The sequence below is a fragment of the Hyperoodon ampullatus genome, assembly GCF_949752795.1.
Source record: "Hyperoodon ampullatus genome assembly, chromosome: 9".
NCBI lineage: Eukaryota > Metazoa > Chordata > Mammalia > Artiodactyla > Ziphiidae > Hyperoodon > Hyperoodon ampullatus.
In genome coordinates this window covers 54388440-54406541 of record NC_136922.1, presented here as the reverse complement: position 1 = coordinate 54406541, position 18102 = coordinate 54388440, and the positions used below count along the sequence as shown (strand labels likewise).

General features: G+C 41.2%; 1 protein-coding gene across 2 annotated transcripts in view; it reads left to right on the top strand.

The window, feature by feature from the left end:
- Window positions 1-12930: 12930 nt before the first annotated feature.
- Window positions 12931-18102, top strand: part of CDK14 (cyclin dependent kinase 14) — a gene marked incomplete at both ends in the record, with an annotated part of 523336 nt that continues 518164 nt past the window's right edge. For both annotated transcript variants that reach the window (XM_079710872.1, XM_079710871.1), the window contains one exon: window positions 12931-13021. In XM_079710872.1, coding sequence (XP_079566998.1) covers window positions 12931-13021 — 91 coding nt within the window. The remainder of the gene's footprint in view (window positions 13022-18102) is intronic.

The window sequence follows — 18102 nt, the reverse complement described above, 5'->3', positions numbered from 1 at the left end:
GATTAAAATGAGTGCCTTGGCTGCCATGTATTCTTCAACCTGCCCCACTGCTTCACAGACACTGCTCTTGTCACGGTTACTAACAGTCCCTCCTCTTTGCCTCTCCAGTGTATGTGTTCCCTTTCGGCTCCTTGGATACTGTTGAACATTCTCCTGCCTGACTTCTGTAGTACACAGAACTTTCTACTGCCTCTCTCCCTTTTACTCCCCTTTGCTGACTGCTCTTCCCCTTCCCTTGTTTATATTAGTTCAGTCTCTGTCTTTGATGCTGGTTACTCTACGCCCACTCCCTGAACAATCTCACCCACTCCCAGGACTTCAATTGTCATTTCTATGCTGCTGATTCCAAATCTCCATCATCAGCCTGGCTTTCTCTCCTGAGCTCCAGGCTGTATCTGCAATGGCCTTATAGCCATTCAGCTATTGAATATCCAATACTAAAATCATTCTACTTCATCCAAACCTGCTCCTCTGCTGAATTTCCTATTTTAATAAACGGCTCCCCACTCACCCATTGTTCAAACCAGAAAATGCAGTATGTATCAGTCTCGAGTCCTCCCTCTTCCATCCCACAATCCAATCAATCGCAATCTGCATACTTCTACCTACCCCTGTTGCCATACCTGAGTCCAGGCCAACTTCCTGTCTAGACGCCAGGCTAGACTAGCTAAGCTTCCTTATAGGCACCACTGTGTCCATTCTTTCCTTCCTCTACTTCTTCTCCACAAAGTAACAAGAGTAATCTTTTTTTAATTTTCTATTTTTGGCTGTGTTGCTGCGTGTGGGCTTTTCTGTGGTTGCGGTGAGCAGGGGCTACTCTTCGTTGTGGTGCGCAGGCTTCTCCTTGAGGTGGCTTCTCTTGTTGTGGAGCACGGGCTCTAGGCGCACGGGCTTCAGTAGTTGTGGCACATGGGCTCCAGTAGTTGTGGCACATGGGCTCAGTAGTTGTGGCTCGTGGGCTCAGTGCAGGCTCAGTAGTTGTGGTGCATGGGCATGTGGGATCTTCCCAGACCAGGGCTCGAACCCATGTCCCCTGCATTGGCAGGCGGATTCTTAACCACTGCACCACCAGGGAAGCCCCAAGAGTAATCTTAATAAAATGCAAATCTGATCTCACTATCCTGCTCAGAGCCTCATTGCTTAGAGCTCCAAGGTGACGGGTAGCTCCCTATTGCCTTTAAGATAAAGTCAAATCTGGGGGGCAATTTAATTATATATGTTTGAGAAGTTATACTGGCAGGCTTGTTACAAACAAACAAAACAGGATTCCTCCAACATACCCTCTCCTACAACACTGTTCACTATTTCTTGTGCTTCAGCCTCCCCAGGGGCAACCGCTATCAACTATTTTACCTGATTCTTTTGAGATTATCTCCATATCTCTAAAGAACATGTTTACATTGCTATTTTAAAACAATTTCAGTGACTTCCACTCTAGAAGATGAAGATTTAGCTTATTTTTACTAAACCCTATGATACCCACCACATACATGAACACTTTTTATTCCTCATCTTCTCAACATGGCCATGACTTAACTATGTTGCCTTCAGTAGTTACACTGATATGACTTTGTAAATGTTATTCACATCTGAGCCAAAGAATACTATGCTACAAATACTTTTCCTTTATAACTTTTTTTTTTTGAGTTAATAACTTTTCCCCCCTGTAACTTGGTTTTTGTAATAAAGAGGCCTAACTCCATTTTTGATGTTTGACTATTGGAGGCTTTCAACCTCCATCCCTCATCCCTATCTTCCCACATCTGGGCAGCCAAGATGAGAAGACTTGTGTAGGCCTTTACCTCTAAGAGCTGATGGGAATTTCAAACAGGGCAGACTTTAGCCCATGTTAGGGTAATTCCCCACCATGCTGGCTCCACCTTTTAACCACAGTGAAAGCCCCAAACCACCCCTCATCCTTTGTCATTTTCTCAGCAAACTCCTGCATGAGCCCTTTCCCTGCTGGGAACCCCTAGCTTAGAATTAGTACTAAGTATACTTTATTTATAGTCATGGGTGGGTGCATTGTTTCATGTGTCTGGGCATACAAATAAATTCCTAAGTGGGAGATCATGCTCACCTCTGGGCAGACTGATCTATGTATTGATGTATACTTATCATCAATACATTCCCAAATTGCCCCACCCCCAGTTTTAAGAAATCTTCCTTCAACATTCTTTAAATGCCAGTCATTCTATCCATGTCATTTTCTTGGTGATCTTTCTCCAGGGCCTCTGCCCTGCTCCAGTCCAGCAGATTGGTTGATCTTTAGGCTTCCTTCGGAGCTGTGGTCTTAGATTTTCCCTTCACCATCACTCTGACTTTCTCATGTATCAGAATCCCATTCCCTGGATTCCATTTTCTCTTTTCTTATTTTAGTTGAATAAATTCTGTCATAGCTCCCTGAGAAATGGACCTGTCAGATAGCGTTTTTGACCTTTCACGTCTGAAAAAAATCTATATTCTGCCCTCCCACTTAATCAATATTTTGACTGGGGAACTCTACATTAGAAATCATTTCCTTCTACTATTTTCTAGCATCCAGTGCAGCTGTTGAGAAGTCTGAAGCCATTCTGATACCTGATTCTTTTTAGAATCCTGTTTTTCTTTCTTGAAAGTTTCTAGAATATTCTCTTTGTCCACAGGGTTTGCAATTTCATAATGATGTGTCTCAATGTAGGTTTATTTTCATCCATTGTCTTGGGAGCTCAATAGGCTCTTTTAATTTGGACAGTCATGTCCTTTCATTGTAGGAAATTTTCTTGAATTGGTTCTTTAATAGATTCCCCCCTCCATTTTCTCTCTTCTTTCTTTCCAGAACTCCCTTTATTCAGATATTGCACTTCCTGGACTAGTCTGTACCTTTTTCATCTTTTATCTTTTCTTCTCTTTCTATCTTTTTGTTTTACTTCCTGGGAGGTTTCCTCAACTTTATATTTTAAACCTTCACTGGAACTTTTCTTTTATACTGTGATATTTTTAATATCCAAGAGTTCATTTTTGCCCTCTGGCTGCTGCTTTTAAAAACACTAATGCCATCTGGTTCTTGTTTGATGACTGCACTATCTTATAATATTTCACTATTTTTGAATCTTTGAAGATATTATTGGTAGGTTATTGTTTTCCTCCTGCATAGTCTTTATTTCTTCTTTGTTGCTTTTCTATGTTAGTTTGTTTTGGCCTCTGTCTTTCTTATTAGAATGTTCCATCAACTGTCTATAGAGATTCTTGACTGTCTGCCCATATCTAGAAGAGAGGCACTAGAAAGCTTTGGGCAAGCTCAATTTACATGGTTGGCTTGTCAACTGTGGGTTTCACTGTAGGGCAATCTGTTGGTCAGAAGTATGGGAAGAAAGTGAAGAAAGAAGGTTAGGTGTCTTGACAGTCAGTTATAAACTTTCAGTAGGTTGCCTCCCAGCCTTGCCAACTGCTGGCTTAGGATTCAGCTTTCTTGGGACGGACAGGTGAGTTGCTACTCAACCATAATTTTTCCAGCTTCCAAAATTGTGTTGATGCTGTTTCCTCTTTTATTATCTATGTGCCTGGGGACTTATACTTAAAAAAAATCCATTCATTATTGTTTTAGTGGGTTTTCAGGAGGAACAGAAACTCCCATGAGTGTTGTCTGACATTTCTAATAGGAATTAAAGCATACAGAGTCTTTACTGTATGATTATTAAAGTGTCTACCTTTTGGCCCTTGTCGAATTCACCAACCTTATCTCATGTCCATTCTATACTCAGACTACCTTTTGAGTTTCTTGAGTGCACCACATTCTGCGTTTGCCATCTGGCCCCCACAAGTGCTGATGCCTCTGCCAGGAGCTCCTGTTTGCCCCCCGACTGCCTCTATGGATCTTTCAGGTCTCAGTTTAGGTGTGATTGCTCAGAGAGGATGTCTATGACCCTCAGATTAGGGTGAAATCTCCCTGCTGTGGGGTATCCATACCACTCAGTCCTTCCCCTATTTTAAAATGGGTCACCTTTTATTTTTCCTCACTAGTCTGTAAGCTCTGTGGAGGTAGGGGTTGTGACCATGCTTCACTTCTTTCACTGCAGTATATCCAGCCATTAGCAGAGTGCCGAGGACATAGTAGGTGCTCAATGTGCATTTGATGAATAAACAAATGAAGACAAGTGAAAGGACTTGCTTACGAAAAGAAAACAGAGATAGTACTGGAAACTGATTCAATCAATCCTTTCTGTTCAACTGTATCGGCCTATCCTGTTTTCTTGGTTTGCAATTAGAAGAAATCAGAATAGTCTTGATTAGGAAAAGGAGGTAATGATCTCTTAAATTTGTAGGTGGGTCGTACCAGGATAATTGTCTATCTCTGGTTTATAAGTTAGGAAGCAGAGGATTAGTGATATTATACAACACATGAGAGAAAGTTCTAGAACTGAGAATTAGTATCTTCTGGCTCCTAATACTGTTTTCTTTTTTACTGTTTGAAACACATCTAGGATGTTACATCTCCAACCTTATTGTCTTTTATGCTTCACGAGTATTTCTGTGTTGTTCTCTATATCTGACTTTCATCAAGTAACTATCATCATGTTGCTATTTAAGGACTAAATCAGTGATTCTCACTTGGTGGGGGGTGTACAAGAATCACCTTGGAGGCTTTTCCAATCCATGTGTACCCCTTCCTCCTCCTGTCCCTCCAGTCCCTGCCTAAGGTGTTCTATAGTGGTTCTTTGAAAATGCTACCCAAGTGCTATAGACTGAATATTTGTGTCTCCTCCCTTCTTCCGCCATCCAAAATTCGTACACTGAAAACTAATTCCCAATGTGACAGTATTTGGAGGGTCTTTGAGAGATGATTTGGTTATGAGAGTGAAGCTGTCATGAATGGGATTAGTGTCCTTATAAAAGAGGCCCTGAAGAGCTCCCTCACCCCTTTTGCCATGCCATGTGAGAACACAGTGAGAAGTCGGCAATCTCTAACCCAGAAGAGGGTTCTCACCAGAACTCAGCCATGCTGGCACCCTGATCTTGGCCTTCCAGCCTTCAGAACTGTGGGAAATTAATTTTTGTTGTTTATAAGCCACCCAGTCTATGGTATTTTGTTATAGCAGCCCAAACAGACTAAGACACCAACTAATTTTGATATGACTCATCTTCATAGGTGAGGAATATTGGATTAAATATTAGTTATGAGTAAAAATGTATTAATCCATTTATGACACATGCTACAGTGGTTCAAGTGATAGTTTTAGAATGTTTAGTTCATTTACAAACACCAATTAGAGTAGAAAGGAGCCTCTTTTTCAAAGTCAATTGTACATCTTTAAAAAATTTTTTATTTATTTTATTTTTGGCTGCATTGGGTCTCTGTTGCTATGCTCGGGCTTTTCTCTGGTTGCGATGAGCGGGGGCTACTCTTCGTTGTGGTGCGCGGGCTTCTCATTGTGGTGGCTTCTCTTGTTGCGGAGCACGGGCTCTAGGGCATGCCGGCTTCAGTAGTTGTGGCACGCGGGCTCAGTAGTTGTGGTGCACGGGCTTAGTTGCTCTGCGGCATGTGGGATCTTCCCAGACCAGGGCTCAAACCCATGTCTCCTGCATTGGCAGGTGGATTCTTAACCACTGCACCACGTGGGAAGCCCCAATTGTATGTCTTTTAATTACACACTTCTAATTTCTTCCCATAAGGTTAAAAAAAGGCAAATTACAGTGCTAGAGTTTAGGAGTTTTGACCCATCCATAAACCTGTTTGAGTTTGGCCAGTTCCTTGCACTCTCTCTTCTTCAAAACTGTTCCTTTCTATACAATAAGGACAATCATAATTATACCCAAAATATATCAAAAGAAAAAGAAAATGCCATACATCGTGCTACAAAAATGCTTTATTAAAGAAAAGATTTTGGTAACCAAAGTGTGTCTCAGTCTAAAACTGGAACCTCTTGGGGATAGTCACTTGGCATGTCTATGCCCATTTCCTTTGTGTAACATAGTGATAATGATAATGTCTCTTGGAGTAGTATGGGTTAAAATAAGATGAGATCATCAATTTGTAGCCCATTATAAAGCCACAAGTTATTCTAGTTACATTTTAAAATTATGAATAGTAAGCCATTTTAGCTAGGGAACATGATATATCCAACGACATCATCAATATAGTTATCCTATGGATACTTTTTCTGGCTTGTAAGCACTTTATTAGAATAGGCATGTGGGCGCGGAGCAGCTAAGCCCGTGCGCCACAACTACTGAAGCCCACGTGTCTAGAGCCTGCGCTCTGCAACAAGAGAAGCCACTGCAATGAGAAGCCCATGCACCACAATGAAGAGTAGCCCCCACTCGCCACAACTAGAGAAAGCCCGCGTGCAGCAATGAAGACCCAATGCAGCCAAAAAAAAAAAATTAATTAATTAATTAAAAAAAATAGGCATGTGGGGCTTCCCTGGTGGTGCGGTGGTTGAGAATCCACCTGCCAATGCAGGGGACATGGGTTCCATCCGGGAAGATCCCACATGCCACGGAGCAACAAAGCTGTGAGCCACAACTACTGAGCCTGTGCTCTAGACCCCGTGAACCACAACTACTGAGCCCGTGTGCTGCAACTACTGAAGCCCACGTGCCTAGAGCCCGTGCTCTGCAACAAGAGAAGCCACCACAATGAGAAGTCTGAGCACTTCTCAGTGAAAAGACAATCCTCAGAATGGGAGAAAATATTTGCAAATGAATCAGCGGACAAAGGATTAATCTCCAAAATATATAAACAGCTAATGCAGCTCAATATTAAAGAAACAAACAACCCAATCCAAAAATGGGCAGAAGACCTAAATAGACATTTCTCCAATGAAGACACATAGATGGCCAAGCAGCACATGAAAAGCTGCTCAACATCACTAATTATTAGAGAAATGCAAATCAAAACTACAATGAGGTATCACCTCACACCAGTTAGAATGGGCATCATCAGAAAATCTACAAACAAGAAATGCTAGAGAGGGTGTGGAGAAAAGGGGACCCTCTTGCACTGTTGGTGGGAATGTAAATTGATACAGCCACTATGGAGAACAGTATGGAGGTTCCTTAAAAAGCTAAAAATAGAATTATGATTACCGTAGATGACCAGCAATCCCACTACTGGGCACATACCCAGAGAAAACCATAATTCAAAAAAATATATGCACCCCAATGTTCATTGCAGCACTATTTACAATAGCCAGGTCATGGAAGCAACCTAAATGCCCACTGACAGATGAATGGATAAAGAAGATGTGGTACATATATATAATGGAATATTACTCAGCCATAAAAAGGAACGAAATTGGGTCATTTGTTGAGACGTGCATCTAGAGACTGTCATACAGAGTGAAGAAAGTCAGAAAGAGAAAAACAAATATCGTATATTAACACATATATGTGGAACCTAGAAATTGCTACAGATGAACTAGTTTGCAGGGCAGAAATTGAGACACAGATGTAGAGAACAAACGTATGGACACCAAGGGTGGAAAGCCGCAGGGTGGTGGTGGTGGTGGTGGTGTGATGAATTGGGCAAGTGGGATTGACATGTATTCACTGATGTGTATTAAATTGATGACTAATAAGAAAAAAAAAAAAGAATAGCACAAAGAACGTACATATACCCTTTACCTAGATTTGCCTATTAACATTTTGTACTGTTTGCTTTATCATTTTTGTATGCTTTCTCTATTGATCTTTTCCACTCTACGTATGTCTATTTTTTTCCGAGCTGTTTGAAAGTAAGTTGCACACATCATGCATCTGTTAATGTTTTAAATTAATGTAATTTTATAACTTTCTTCAAAGTAAAAATAATTTTTCTCAGATAGTTCTATCATTTACCAAAATGTAGAGGCCACTTGGAGCATTATATTTTACCTTGCTTTTATCCTGTTTTAACCACCATTCATGAGGTCCTTTTCATGTCTTATATCTGGACTCTACTATTTAGATTGTCCTTTAATAAAATCTGAAGTCTTGACATAAGTACCTGTTGCTACAACATAAAAAGTTATAGCTATGTCATGTGACATGTTACAGAATTTTGTCAAGTGCTAAATTCTTGTTACATAATTTTGATTGAAGAGAACTCATTTTCTAATGTAAATGCTTGCATTTAAGTAATTGGACTAATTAGATTTCTATTTAGTAAAAGAAAATAAAAAAATAAAGTGTTAAAAAATAATTAACTAGGGTAACTGTTTAGAGTTCTAAGAGGATATTTAATTACGTTAGTTTCTACCACTTTAGTAATTACAGTCAACAATATGTCTTAATCTTTAGCTATCTACACTGCCTAAATTCTAAAAATTTACATTAATTAACATATGTTTTCACTTTAACTTCACTTCCCAACTCTAATCCCCACATCCTTGGCATCCTTTTTTTATAGATTTCTTTTCTCTGATAATATCTTTTGATACTATTTCAGGTCAGTAAATCTGCTTCTGCTTTTGTTGGTACTTTAGATTCTAATCAAATCCTCTGTATTTCATCTAATTTAGATTAGGATTCATTCCCTTAAAATTTACTGCCAGTATATGAGCCTGCTATTTTTCTTATATGGACAAGATCCATTCATAAGAAAAGCATAATTTATGTGTAACATGACTAGAAATAATGTATCTTAAATTTCTCATAATTTTTATCAGTGGATCCTTGTCTCTCCTATTTGTGTATTAATTACTCTTCATTAATATATCACAGTGTTTAAGCTGGGAGAGCAGAAATTTCACCATTCAACTTAGAATTTGGCCGCTATGCATGACCCTAGAGGTCAGCTAGTTCAAGACTCTCATTTTACGGGTAAGAAAGTGTGTAAATCACTTATTTGTCTAAGGCCACACAACACTTTGTGATAGAGTAGGGACGAAAACCCATGAGTCCTGGGTCTCCAGCCACTGCTGCTGTTACTCTAGGTCTAATTAATACACACACATACTTTAATTGATGAATTCAATTCAGTTCGACCCATGCTGGGTTCAGCCCCTCGGTAAGTTTATCTGTTTATAGGCAGACACTGCACCTTTAATTCAGGCCAGCCAAAACTATAACCTTGTGAATGAGAAGTTCAGATGGAGAACTGGCACAGATCCATCCTCCCACTGAAAATACATATGCCACACAGATGCTGAATAGTCATCTTTGTTTCTGAGGACAACACATTACTTCTCAGTGGCAGCAATATATTCTCTAATCATTTGACAAACATTTAATTTACGTCCACTATGAAATAGGCATTATACCTTTTGTATCTAGGGCCCTTGCCCTCAGGGAGCTTACAATCTAAGATGAAGGCAAATGTGAAACAAATAACCATATAAAGAGTTGAAACTGGGAATTCCCTGGTGGTCCAGTGGTTAGGACTCTGGGCTTCCAATGAAGGGGGCACAGGTTCTATCCCTGGTTGGGGAACTAAGATCCCACAAGCTGGGCGGCATGGCCAAAAAAAAAAAAGTTGAATCCTATAACATAAGTGTACATATATTAAAAGCATCCAGTTAAAAATTTCCTTCTTTGTATCAGTTTCATGCAAAATTAGCCATTTTAATTTATAAACAACAAAGGAAGCAGATAAGCATGTGCTGGGAGTTGCTTATTCATAATTGCCAAGGTTTACTTGGTCCATTACTAACAACTGTTTCTCCTGCAAGGTATACCATTGTAATTAGGTGAAATTTTTTTGGAGTGGGATAGGTAAAAATGAAGTAAATATTATGTTTGTTTTAAATTACTATTTCTATTATTATAAACAATGCATTTTGGGGGGATAAAACATTCAAATTATACTTAAAGGTACAAAGTACAAAGAAAATGTTCTCTCTACAGTAAGTCCCCTACATACGAACCTTCAAGTTCTGAACTTTCAAAGATGCGAACATGTATTCGCATGCCTCATCACGTAAGTTAGTTCATGTGTCTGGCATACATTGTCACGTGTGTGCATCCTCTACAAGTGGTTGTGCTTTTGTGTACTTTACTGTACAGTACTGTATAGAGTACAGTAGTACAGTGTCTTTATTTCAAGCTAGATCTGTAAGAGGACGATTTCATTGAACTCTTTGCTGTGCAACATGAGGAGCTTACTGATGGAACTGGAGGCCCAGAGAAAGGACAAAGAGAGACAAGAGGAAGAAGAAGTAACTGAAGAACCAAAGAGATTCATGATGCAGGAAATGGCAAGGGGATTTTCTTCATTTGAGGAGGCACTGTTAGTTCTTGAGGCACATGACCTGAACATAGGAGGATACATGAAGGTTGCAGCAGCTCTTCAGAATGCAATCCAGTGCTACCACGTCATCTATGACGAGAAAAGGAGCTTCTACCCAGACATCACTGGATCATTTTTTCAAGAGGGTAGATAGAATTGAATCCAGCAAGGAACCAAAACCAGTGCCGTCAACATCAGGCATGAGTGAAATTGCATCTTGCCCTCCATCTCCTATTGCAAACGATCCTTCAGCTCTACCATCTCTCACCTCCTCTTCCTCCAAGTCCAAGTTCATTGGACTTACGAACAAGTTGGACTTACAAATGTGGTCTCGGAACGGAACTTGTTCATATGTAGGGGACTTACTGTATTCTGGGTATACACACTTACAGTTTGTTGTTCTCTTCTTTTTCAGAAATTTTCTAAGCACATAGAAACATATACATGTCTAATTTTTTCTTATAAATATGAAAACGGGTTAATGGTAAACTTTTTTTCACTTACTCTAGACATATTTACACAATACATATTGGTCTATCTCATTTTTGAAAACGTTTACCTGTTGTACCATAGTATGCATATACCATAATTTATTCAAACAGAAGTTTATCTTTTAAAAGGTCAATAATACTAAACACTGGGAAGGTAAAACAGAATATGAATATATTATATATATTCTCACATACACACGTATATATGAAACAGCCATGATCAGAGTGAATAATATGATTAATAGGACAGCCACAGATGTATAGTTGTCAAAGTTCATTCAGTTAATGACTACTTCTTCATCTTTGTTGACAGGTAGAACCCATCTGTATTTTGATTGGTTGCTTTTGTCTTTTCATTCAAAGCTGCTGATACCTTTCTCCCTAACTAACCTGAGTAGGTGGTGAAAGTCAAACTTTTTCCTTTCTGAGGCCATGCTTGGTGCTGTCAGTGATATCTAGTTATAGTCCCCAGGACTCAACATCCATTTTAAGTCATACGGACTTTCTTGAGGAATTCCCCACCCTCCCCTGCCCCCACTTGGCTTGACTTCCTGGCTTTAATCAGCTGCAATTTATCAAGTCCCTATAATGTGCTCAGTGCAGAGCAGAACAAATCAAAGTGTTCTACCTCACAATTTAAGGAAGGCAGGGGGCTAGTTTTTGTTTTCAGATAAAAATCTATTAATAAAACATAAACTCCCCAAAACTTCCTTTAAACCAAACAACATTGTCACACGCTCACAAGCTCTTTTTACTTACACAGCCAGATGACTCAAGATTACTACATTTCTATTCATAAGGAGTTTGCTGGCCCCAAATCAACACATTCAGGCTTTCCCCCATCTTCCTTCTCTCTCCCCTGGGAGACTGACCTTTGGAGGCTTGCTGCATCGTGTTTTAGCAGAATGAAGACGATGTGTGTTTGCTGCCCGAACTGTAGATTCTGGGATTTTATAAAGCCTCCCCCCCGCCCCGCTTTTTAAAGTTGCTTTTTTGAGGTAGGGGACGAGGAGGTCAGAATGTTTAGAGTCTGAGTCTTCCAGTTTAGAAATATATTCTAAAAATGGTAAATAGACTAAGGCCCTCTGTTTGCTATTTACTACAGAACTGGGTATTCATTTCAGAAATCAGCTACATTACCGTCCGTCACTCAGTGTGACAGAGAGATGAAGGAAACAGAGCACTAGCCCTGCCTTGGGGAGTTACAGTTGACGCTTCTGCTTTTGCACTTGACTCTCCTAAGAAACGGGCCCATCTTTCCCTTTAGTTCTTTCCCTTCAGTTTCCTTGGCAAAACTGAAGAAAAAAAGTCACCGTCAAACCTGAGCGCATCCCCGAGGCCTTTCCACTCCCCTGACCCAGAGGCATTCATTGGTCTCGGCCAACCCCCCACCCCCAATTCCAAGCTCTTTTCACAAGAGATTGCGGCAGGGAGAAAACCACTACGATGAACGATCTAGGCTCAGCCCCTTTCTTTTCGGGGCCTCCCCACAGCGCGAGAACCGTGTCCCCAGTGGCGGCCCGCTCCCAGCCTTGCCCGTTCGCGGCCCTCCGCGGGCCCGGGTCCTCGAGCGCGCGGGCTGGGCTGGCAGCCGAGGGAGCAGCGCGGGGTCGCGAGCAGGCCAGGGAGGGTGGCAGAGGACTCGGGCTCCGAGCGGGGGACCGAGCTCGCTCCGGGGTCCCGCGCCCGGGGGCCTTGGCCGAGGGGGAGGCGGGGAGGCGGGGCGGCGGCTGCTGCGGCGGCGGCGGGGGCGGCGGGAGGGGGTTGAGGGCGGGGCGGCTGGCGGTTCCGCGCCGCGGCTTTTTCTCCCGAGCGCCCGAAACTCTCCCCGCCCGCGCCCCGCGCCCTCGGCGACCCCAGGCTTTCGCACCTAGTCCCCGGCCCGCCCCCACCCCGCCTCCGCCCGCGCCACCCCCACAGCCGGCTGCCGGCCGCGCTTCTCTCGGTTACAAAGGAGGGAAAATGAGTCGGGCGGCGGCGGCGGCGGCGGCGCGGCGCGGGGCCACCGCGGCGGCGGCTATCGCGGCCGCCCCCGGCACCACGTAGAACGCCCCCGCTCGTCCAGCCGCGGCCCAGGCCAGAGTGCAGCCTGCCTCTCGCCGCTCGCCTCCCCAGCCCTGCGCGTCGCCTCGCGGCCGGAGGAGGAGGAGGTGGAGGAGGAGGCGCCGCCTTCGCCGCGCCGCGCGTCCTCGCCGTTGTCTGCGCTCGCTCTGGACCAGTTTGGGGAAGTTGGTCGAGCCCCGTGTCGCCCAGATGTGCGACCTCATTGAGCCGCAGCCGCCCGAGAAGATCGGCAAGATGAAGAAGTTGCGGAGAACTTTGTCGGATAGTTTCAGCCGCATTGGTGAGTGGCGTGCTGTCCCGGGCACCCGGCCCGGCGCCCCCATGCCCGCGCCCTCGGCCCCGCGCTTCTGGCACTGGCGGTGCAGCGGCCACCCGGGACTGGCGTGGGGGGCGCTGCGCGCGGAGGGTGGAGGGAACAGTGCCCAGGACCTGCGGGAGGGCGACGACAAAAAGGAGAGACACCTCTTTCCCTCAGGACCTGAGGGTTTATTTGTGCATGATCTTAAGCCTACAATTTGGGTTCCCCCTCCTCGCCACTAGCGCTCCTGCTTTCGCGCCCGCCGGGGACAGGCGGCGCGGCCGCCTGGGTCACCAATTTTTTTGCACGCAGGCTTTGGTATTGGGTGTTTGGTCAATAATTTAGCTTTGTAAATTGGTGAAATGTTGAGTTTGTACCTTGGTATTGTTTAACACATCCAACCTAAAGAGAAGTGGGACAGATACCTTGGGACCTTTTGTTCGGTACTTCGGGTCCTCGAAAGCGAGATTTGGGCGTTCAATCTCGAGTCCTCTGAATCTTTCCGTTGCTGCAGAGAAATTCGCGCCGTGAACTTGTCTGAACATTTAGGAATAAGTCCCCCAAACTTCTTCCATTTACTAGACCAAGGCTATTGTCTTTAACGCAGCCAACCAATTGACCGACAGATAACCGACCGAGAAATGTTTAGGACATTTAAGAATAAATCCATGTCACGGACTGTAACAGGGTGACAACAGTGTCACGTGGAATGGGTGGTTAGATTTCTAGGGTTGGCCATGAAAACCCCTTTTAACCTTAAGACGGTAGCTATCTTCTCTAACGTCTTAACTTTCATTTACCCAGGTAACTGCTTTCAGCAAGAAAATTGTACAAAATAACCCCTCAGAGTCCCTAAGGAGCCTCTAGCCTTTGTTTCACTTGTTTAGCATGTCATCCATGTTAATGAAGGTGTTAATGGAAATTAAGCATAAGGTGCTTAATTCCTTAAAATAAAACCCTGGAGTGCATATGAGTATTGTCCTTGTCCTTCCATCCATTCGTTTAAAAATCATTGTATAAGTGCATCGTGAAATGTGCAAACTTTCCTCAAGTCAAAAAAATGTTTAGCCTACTTTTCTTTGTTGTCTTTTAACTGAAAATTCCATATTGGTATACATAATCTTAACCAAGATGACTGTAAAGTTATGGTGTGAAACCAATATTTAGCCCTGTTTTTACTTATTTTGTGTATGGGATATTTGCAATTTTACTCTTAGGAGTTAGGGATGTGTATGAAGAGCCCCTGCATTCAAATGAAGTTTGAAGCCAAGAAGAGTGTGAGAAAGCAAGGTGTTGAGTCGCTGTGCTTTATTAAGGAGGATGTTTCAGCCCCTGACCCAAACTATCACAGAGGCGGGTTCTGGAGTCCATTAAGCCCTGTTGTATAAGGCATTAACTGTATATTTACTAATGCTAATGACTCTGTTGGAATTCTTCCAGTTTTGTGTTAAATAATTCATTGCAATTGAATCTCAGTAAGAAACCAAGGACATTAATATAAAAATTCCTTATGTTTAGGTAATTTCAAGGTTTTGATCGACAATCAGTAAAATTTAGATTAACTACAATGCTGGCAAATGGGGTATTATAGTTAATTGGATTTTCTAGCTTACAGAGATTTAGTGATGTGAAACTCCTTTTGATTACAGCTCTTGTTAAAATGTCTTCTAAGTTCTAGTAGATTTTACTTCCTCCCTTTCAGAAACAGTACAGTGAAGTGATCATAACTGATTATTTCTTGTATTGATGGAGGGTCATGATTCGAATAGCAGATCTCATTCTGGAATACTGTAAAAGGAGATAAAGAGGTTTTAAGTGATTATGATTGTATCACAAGCTCAAGACATTCATTAGAGTAGCATTACAGAAAGTAAGTCTTTGTTATCTTTGTAGTTTTTGAAGTTTTATTTGTAAAATCAAAAAGCATGCAATCAATCTGATTATTTAAGGATTTTTAAGGTGCTGGAGGCTGTTGAATTGAGGCTTTAATGTGGGATTACGTAGTGCATAGATTTAAAGGTGTGGGCTGTGTGTCAGATGGACTAGGATTTCTGGTGTTGCCGCTTCTAGTGGAGTGACCTTGGACAGGTCCCTCACCTTCTGAGCTTCAGTTTTTCAAGTCAGTTTTGTTATTGGCATTTAGTGAAATAATGCATATGATGTCCTGTGCTGTATGGAATAAAGACTCAATAGATGTTCATAATGTGTTATTATCATTACTGGTGATTACAACATGCTGACGTATGGATCTTCTAGGTGGAAAGCAAGAGAAGTAAGAGAAGTGACCACTGACTTTACAGTGTGGCTAACCTGAAAACAGGATGGGTTTTGGAGTTAGGCTGATCTGGGTTCGAATCCCATTTTCCTTGCCTGCTGTGTGCCTTGGGCAACAACTAGCAGAATTTCCTTAGATCCTACAGTCCTTATCTGTCAGTTTTCTTAAGGTTGTTGTGAAGATTAGATCAGATAAAATACATAAAATATCTAGTGCAATATCTGTCACATAGTGAAGATCAATATTGGAGGCTGTTATTATTCCTTCTGATTTCTCTGTTTATCTCCTATCTTCCTCATTTCTTCGTTGGTACTTCATGAGGCGATCAAAGAGTGAGTGGTTTATTCCTGCTGAGTAATCCAACATCTCAGTATATTCATTCCCTTTAACCAATCTACTCCGGCTTTTGAGATAAACATACTGACTTTATTTTGCTTTTTTAGTATGATTCAGAAGTGTAGTTTGTATTATGGTAAAATATACAGTATCATCGTTTAGCCATGAAAAATTAGTGATCATCTATAGAAAATGAGGACAATTTTTGAAAGTCTATGATATTCATTAATTATGGATTAATAATCCATTATTATAAAAGATTAATAAAAATTCTAACTATACAAAAGCGACAATGCTAATGTTTAATTTACTCACACATGAAAGATCAGGCCAACTTTGTCACTGCCCACCTCAAATACAGCTGATCTGAGATTACTATATTATAAAAGGTCTAATAAAACACATTGGCTTTCAAGCCATAGCACTCTAATTTACTACATCTGCCAGGGAGTGACTATAACACAGCTATGGTTCTTTTATAAGATGGGTGTAATTGAATTTCAAAGTCATCCATTGATTTCAGGAATGAGTATTTATGGTTTTCTGCTAAATAGTGTCAGTGTGTTCACTTATTAGGAATTACTATAGTTGTCTCACGCTTTTTTTTTTTAAATTTAGGTTAGCATAAACAAAGACAAATGGGAACTTAATTGTTTAAAAAATTTATATTAAAATTCATTTCCTCTTTTCTTTCATTGTTTCTTTTTTATTTTTGAATGATTGCCTAGAAGGAGAAAGGCTTTCTGTAATATCTCGTGTAAGATTAAGGTCGAACTGACATTTCTTCATATTCATTTGAATGCATTTCTTCACACTTAGTTGGATGATCTTCTAGAGAAAGGAAGTTTATACTCTGCGATATACGAGATGAACCTTACGTATACCATTTCTTTGAAAGATGCAGTTTGTGAGATAACTGAATAAAAGGAAGAGGCTATGGTTACACTGAATTTGGGGGTTTGTTACCTTGTTCTGTAAGAGTGTAATTTTAGAGTCCAGCTGTCACCTGATAAATCCATTCTGTCAAAAAGAAAAATGTAAGGTTAAAGGTTCAGAGGCAAAATTTAACTATTGTACCGTATCCTCTCCCAATGTAGTTTCAAAAGATTTTAATTTGAAAACTGTGAAATGGAATTTATGATTCTTTCATAAGAGAGAATAGTACATGGTTTTCATATGCCAAAACTTTAGTGTATCTCAAAGGGTAAGATGCTATTCTTTTGCCTTTGAAGTGCAACTCATTAATTCTGCCAATAATTATCGAGTACCTCCTATGTGCTAGATATTGTGCTGGCATTCATATTCAATGACCATTGTTACTGGTCCCTGTCCTCAAGGACTTTAAGAGAAGACAGGCCAGTGAATGAGCATGGACAAATTCTACCATGAAGATTAGCATAATTTGCTGTTGAAGTACATAGGAGGGGATACCATTTTAGTCTTGGTGAGATCATGGAAAAACTTCTGGAGGGAGCAATGTCTGAGCAGAGGACTGAATAGAATATCTGATTATCTTAGATGGCTTAATATATGCCCCTTTGTTAACCCAGAAAAATGTAATATGCTTGTTATTCCATGATATCCTTGAAGACAATTGTGGGTTTGTATTTACATGAATAATTAATGACAATCAGAGAATGTAATCAATAAGATGTTGTGTGCTTGTCTAGGTCAGAGTTTATTCATCAATGACCTGTTAAATATTTGGCAAAGACATCTTTAATTGGTCTTTTTTGTTACCACTGACTGCTGTTCAGGGAAAGGATACAATATTTAAAAGAAACTATGCAAGGTGTCAATCTAGCAATGAAGAGTTCAATGAAAGGGTAGACTTCTTGGTCTTAAAATATTCTCCCCTCTGGTGTCCTGGACTTGAGAATAGTGTACGGGGGAGATAATCTGGCTTCCTGCTCTTTATATCTTAGGAAATACACCTGCAACGACCCTTCTATTTCCTCCTTTTCTCTCTACCTACAGATCCCACCCCTTTATCCAGAATGTTGGAGGAATTGGCAGGACTTAGGTGGCAAGAGAGAAATAGTCCAGTCTGGGTGTTAAAGACATTCTGGTTTCTACTCTCCTAATCTCTCAACTTGAGGGTCTTCGTTCCTTGTTTGCAATTCCCTGAGAGAAGTTATCAACTGTAGTTCTTACTGGTTGCTTTGCTTAGGAAAACCCATGGCTAAATCTCTAGAACTTTTATCATGTCCCAAGTAAAGAAGATATATTTAAATGTCTGTGCTGTGAATGATAAGCTTGCTGCTGTAGCTTTGCACTTTGCATGGCAGCAACATAATGTGTTTCACCTTAATCTTTGTTAAATGAGTGAGGTATGAGGCTGTACAATAATTCACTTTGTATTTGAAATCAATGAGCTAATCATTTCCTATTCCAAAAAATTGGGTTTTTTTAAGATGGAACAACTTGTCTATATTTACGTAGGTCACTAATA